General features: G+C 42.2%; 2 protein-coding genes across 2 annotated transcripts; both read left to right on the forward strand.

The window, feature by feature from the left end:
* The first annotated feature begins 96 nt into the window (after positions 1–96).
* On the forward strand, positions 97–1,169 carry LOC106011823 (toll-like receptor 2). Its single transcript, XM_013082820.2, has one exon. The coding sequence runs from the start codon at positions 289–291 to the stop codon at positions 1,150–1,152; it is 864 nt and encodes a 287-aa protein (XP_012938274.1). The 5' UTR covers positions 97–288; the 3' UTR covers positions 1,153–1,169.
* LOC101860332 (toll-like receptor 4) lies at positions 1,155–3,066 on the forward strand. The gene has a single exon (XM_013082819.2). It carries the CDS (start codon positions 1,192–1,194, stop codon positions 3,019–3,021), a length of 1,830 nt encoding a protein of 609 aa, XP_012938273.1. The 5' UTR covers positions 1,155–1,191; the 3' UTR covers positions 3,022–3,066.
* Positions 3,067–5,602: the final 2,536 nt, after the last annotated feature.

The raw sequence follows: 5,602 nt of genomic DNA on the forward strand, positions 1-5,602 counted from the left end.
TATTTATTCATTTATTGATTCATCATAAATTCTACGTAATTATTGTTGATCGAACATGCGGCGCCTAACAATGTGGAAAACCCTGGAGAACAAATTCTAGAGGGTAAATATTCTACCTTACACCGGCACGATTTCGAAACACTACTGACATGGGAAACACGTCAATGATTTTAGGAACAGAGTTATTGCCATTGCGTAACAGATCTTATATTAGAGCAAATTTTGTCTGTACAACCACTGTGAAATGTTTTATTTCGCGTAGTGATAATATTATGACAATCAGCAATAATGTTCAGGCGCTTCGCGATTCCGTCTCTGCTCTCTGTGCTGCACATTGGCGCTTCGACCTTGACGGTTATGTGGATTTCTTTTACTATGGCTATCGTGACCAGTTCGTCTAAGTCATCGACTGTGTCTTGGGCACGCTGTATATCTGTGAATCACAGTGTAAGCCAAGATTTCATCCAAAGAGTCAAATCGCCGTGTTCACAGAGCACTGGTCAAACAGGTATCGAAGCGAACTGCAGTCGGAGAAACATCCAGGTTCTTACAGCCGACTGGTTTCCTTGTGACTTGCAAAAGCTGTCACTGGAAGGAAATTCCTTACTTGTTCTTCGCAACACATCTTTTGCTCATCTCCTTCAACTCCGTTGGTTGAGTGTTCGTAACAATCGGATTGAAAGAATTGAGCAGTCCACCTTTGAGAATCTGGTTCATCTAGAGTATCTGAACTTAGAGTACAACCAACTGAAGCTCTCCAGCGAGTCCTACCCGCCTGGACTATTCTCTCCGTTGACACAGCTGAAAACGCTTAGACTGGCGCACCAACGCAGCGAACACTTGTCGTCGTCATATCCTGAAGATTTTATTTTCAACGTGAGTGGTCTGCACGCCCTCTCCATCCCAACATTAGGTGAGATTCTACATTTCGGCCCCGAATTTTGCCAGCTGAAGGATCTGTCTCGTTTGGAAATATCAGGGTCAGTTAGAGTAATACGAAACTCCAGTTTCGACGGACTTACCTGCCTCACTTTAGTAGAACTATCTATACACGAGTTACCATATTTATCTGCATTTGAGCTTGACTCACTCAATCCGTTAAGAAACAGTTTACGTTTGTTTCATATGGACAACGTTCCTGTTGGTTTGTAAAATGCCTTGAAGATATTGAAGCCTTTCAAGGGTTGTAATATGTATGAAATTTCTTTCCGTGGTGTAGGCGTCACAAGAAAAGAGGAAGGTCGAGCCATCATTGACAGAGACGGTATACTTGATGGTCGTTCTATGGTCTATCTAAAGCAGATATGCGCGGAAAGAGTTTTACTACTAGAAAACCACATTTTTGTAACAGAAGTGTCAGCTTTTTGTGGTCGTCTTTCCAAATGTCTTAAGTATGTGGACATGACAGGAAATAATCTTCAAGGAACTATACCGGCTTTGTATCGTTTGTTGTCTTCACCAAATCTGGAAACAATTATTTTTATTTCAAAGCTTTACGAAAACATGATGACCAGCCTCGACCGCAAGAAACGCGTCATGTTAACACCCCTTGAGAGCAAAATACCTTCACAGATTCACAGAGCAAAGAGTTTGAAGCGTAGACAGAACAAACAATCCCACGAGCGGTCTTGTCAAAGTAGGGAGTTGCCATTCCTAAACGACGAACACCAGACAGATGGCATCTTGAAGTTATACGTTTCCAGAAATCTAAAAACAGTCATTTTTCACTTTGATTACGGATCTCTTTCCATGTCCCGTAAAAGAAGGCTTATGAATGCTCACAGCCTGGAGACCTTCGTGTTGAGGTACGGGCATAAAGGACTTAAAGATTTCACGGGTGAAGTGTTTGGGGTTGAGCACATTAAAAATCTAGATTTTTCGTATAATGATCTTTCTAATGTAACACTTAGAGCTTTTGAACATTTTACTGGAATTGAAACTTTGATATTTTCTCACACCAATATCAACGCGCTTTTCATGTCCAGGGAAAGCAACCGACTTTTTCGTGTAACAACCTGTTTGAAAAGTTTGGATCTATCCTCAAACTCTTTGTCTGAGCTAAGCACAGGAACTTTCCGAGACAATCACAGACTTGAATCAGTCTATCTAAGAGATAATCATTTTCAGACGATTCCTTTTGACATCTCTCTCACCCCACAGCTGAGACTTTTGGACCTCAGCAAGAATGCTGTTGTTCAGCTGAGTCGCAAGCAGCGACAGCAACTGGATGCGCATGCGCGCTTAGTAGCAGACTTCCACCTGGTCCTCAACGAAAACATCTTGTCCTGCGGCTGCGAAGCCGTCCCATTTCTCTTGTGGCTATCACAAACGGCGGTTTCACTGGACAATAACGGCAACTACTCATGTGTCACGGCACAAGGTCAAGTCAGTTACACATTTGCATACCGAGACACGCAAGCTCTATGGCGGATATGTTACGGAAAGTTCTATCTGTGGTTCTCACTAGTGCTTCTGGCACTGATGGTCACATGCTTCCTGGCCGTGGTGTTCATTTCTCGTCACAGTAACTACTTCCGGGCTGCCATATTCCGGATTTTTAACCCGACGTTTAGAATGAAGACTAGGGTGGACTACCCAATCGCGGTTTCCATTGGTTATGCTGAAAGAGACTATCGTTTTCCTTTCCATCACCTACTGCCATTTTTGGAACGTGATCTTAACCTGACTACTTATGTCAGGGACCGCGATAGTCTGCCAGGCCAGTATGTAGCTTCGGCTATCATGGACGCCATGCAAAGTAGCTGGAGGATCGTTCTTGTGGTCACTGCGGCGTTCCTCCGAGATGACCAGTGGGCTGAGTTCACCTTCAGGTCAGCTGTGTACTCTCAGAGCCTCAGTAACCCGGCCCAGGTTGTGCTGATTGTCGAAGAAAGGCTCAGAAACCGTTTACCCGCTCACCTTCTAGCAGCAGTGACTGATGACAACATTGTGCGTCTAGATCAACTGCGCATGTGTTATGAACTTAAGCAACGACTTAGAGCTCTTCTCTTACATGGATAGCTCATCGTTACCGTTATGTGCATGTACCTCAGTGTCTATATCAATGTCTGTCTGTGCATGTACATGTGCATGTGCATGTGCATGTGCGTGCGCGCGCGCGTGTGTGTATGTGTATGTGTGTGCGAATGTGTGAGTATGTGTGTGTGTGTGCGCGAATGTGTGTGTATGTGTGTATGTATATATATATATATATATGTGTGTGTGTGTGTGTGTGTGTGTGTGTGTGTGTGTGTGTGTGTGTGTGTGTGTGTGTGCGTGCGTTGGTGTGAGTGCCAATATTAACTGTTTTGTCTTTTGCTCTTAGCTGAGTCAACGTTTTAAATTATGTCTCTCACTTTAAGAAAATATAGAGACGGTTTCCCCCACCCTTTTCTCTAGGCATTTCACATTTTCTATGCTGAAACGGGACATGCCTTTCTCCAAACACAGCTGCGGATTCTCAACTCAGATATGAAGTCAGTCTTGTTACATGGATGTGACACACGGAATACATTTCATACTTACATAAAGAAGATTAAAATTTTGATTAATAAGTGTCTGAGAAAATCACTCAGGGTCAGATGAACGGACAGGGTCGCCAAAGACAGCCCAGGAGAGGAGTGGCGTCTGTAATCTAATACTGGTTAGGCTACCATTTGACTCAGTCCAATCGGAGATGGACGTTAAATTTGTATGTGCCGCCTCTTTAATAACCTCAGAGTGCTACAAAGGACGTTAAACCTATACAATTTTAATGTCGCCAGTCGGTTATGAAGTAGGTAAAAGGCAGTGGTAATGAATTGTACATTTGATATTCCAAGAAGCCGCCCAGATGCATCACAAAGGTGTTGGACTGGAATCGACAGAGGGTAAAAGATCAAGGGGAAGGCCACGTGGAACCTGAAAGAGAGCCAGGATGCTTGCCCAAGAGACAGGGATGAGTACCACCACCCACGACAAGAGCAACCCTCATCACGCGGTGCAAGACGTTTTCCATGGTCGTCAACGAGATCAGGGAACAACTGGGCGGCCCATTCGCCAGACTTGGATCCACTTGATTTTTCTTTGGTGCACCGCAACCGTACAGGGGATCTTATAGAACTGATGTATGAAATAAAGCGAGTGTCCAAGACGACCACACTGTCATTAGCAGAGTGGATAGAAAAAATTTTTCAGACGTGTAAGTGTAAGGAGAATGGAGTATAGATCTACTTAAAGTACTTGGTGATTTTTTTAAAAACCCACACAACTGTAAAGCTTTTTTTGTAAATATTGTTCTTAACACTGGCGCTTTGTGTTTCACATTTGAACAAAATATTTGGCAGTCAAAAGAAGTTTGTCTGATATTAATTTAAGATAGTTCTACTTACAAAATTTTGATATGTATAGCGCAAAAGAAAACAACCCATTTGTTGCCTCGTCCCCATTTGTGTAGCATGACGCACCAGTTCGCATTAGGCCTGCCACTAAAAGTCGCGCCATATTGCAGGTTGCAGCAATCTAACATTTGAACAGGTGTTTGCAGATATTGTTTTTATCAAGTGTCCTTTGCCTGCTGAGATCATAGATAAGTTTAGTAAAGAGCAGAGAGCTTTTTTGTACATGTATTTAGCATTACCTCGCCTCCAATTCATAATCACCGAATTTCGTAAGTTTCACACAAGTTACAGAAAGAAAGCTTAAGTCTTGGATAGCGATGTTCCGTCCGTTTGAATCTATAGAGAATCAGAATTGAAATTCCATTGGCATAATGACATCTGTTGGCGAAAACGCACCATTCACACCCCTTTAAATATCACCAGAATACAGAATTCAGTAGTCGAGTCCCATGAGACTTCTGTGCGCTAACGATATCTGCGGCCAAGACTTTCCAACACCTCAACAATCCGCTTTCTCAAGGTGGATCTTCGTCTGTGACAGTATCATGTTCGTGTTCGTGAGGTTGACATGGATCAGAGGATGGCAAAGTGTTCATGATTCCTTGGTCGTCTCGAAAAGGATTTCCTCAATGACGTTTTGTTCAGTGACAGGATATGTAAACTCCACATGTATGCTGTCTACTTGGCATCCCACCCAACCCTTATCATATCTAGAAGACACTTTGTGATGTAAAAAAATAAAAAATTAACCTAGTGTGTGGTTTTAAGCTTTTTTTTTTTTCCAAACGATTCCTTAAGTCTGGCCACCACGAACAGCGGGTAAAAAATGTTTCAAATTCAAAGGACGACAAGCAGAACACTGGCTCTAAGAATTCTAGAATAACAATGTTACGTTTTTCTGAAATTCTGTGAGGCAAAAGAAATATTGTATAAATGGTACAGGAATTGAAAAAATAAAGGTTAAAAAGAATAGGAAGAAGAAAAGCACGTTTATTCTTTAAGCCGTTTTCGTTTTAAAAAATAACCTTTATCTTTATAAATTTTATGTTGTTGTTGTTGTTGTTGTTGTTGTTATTGATGATGATGATGATGATGATGATGATGATGATGATGATGATGATGATGATGATGATGATGATGAAACACGGATGAGTCAACTTGTACTTTTCTACCTTGCCTTTGCGCTCGTTTCGAGCGGACATAAGTTTCCTACTTGTGTGGTA

The sequence above is a fragment of the Aplysia californica genome, unplaced genomic scaffold (genome assembly GCF_000002075.1).
Source record: "Aplysia californica isolate F4 #8 unplaced genomic scaffold, AplCal3.0 scaffold00195, whole genome shotgun sequence".
NCBI classification, from domain to species: domain Eukaryota; kingdom Metazoa; phylum Mollusca; class Gastropoda; order Aplysiida; family Aplysiidae; genus Aplysia; species Aplysia californica.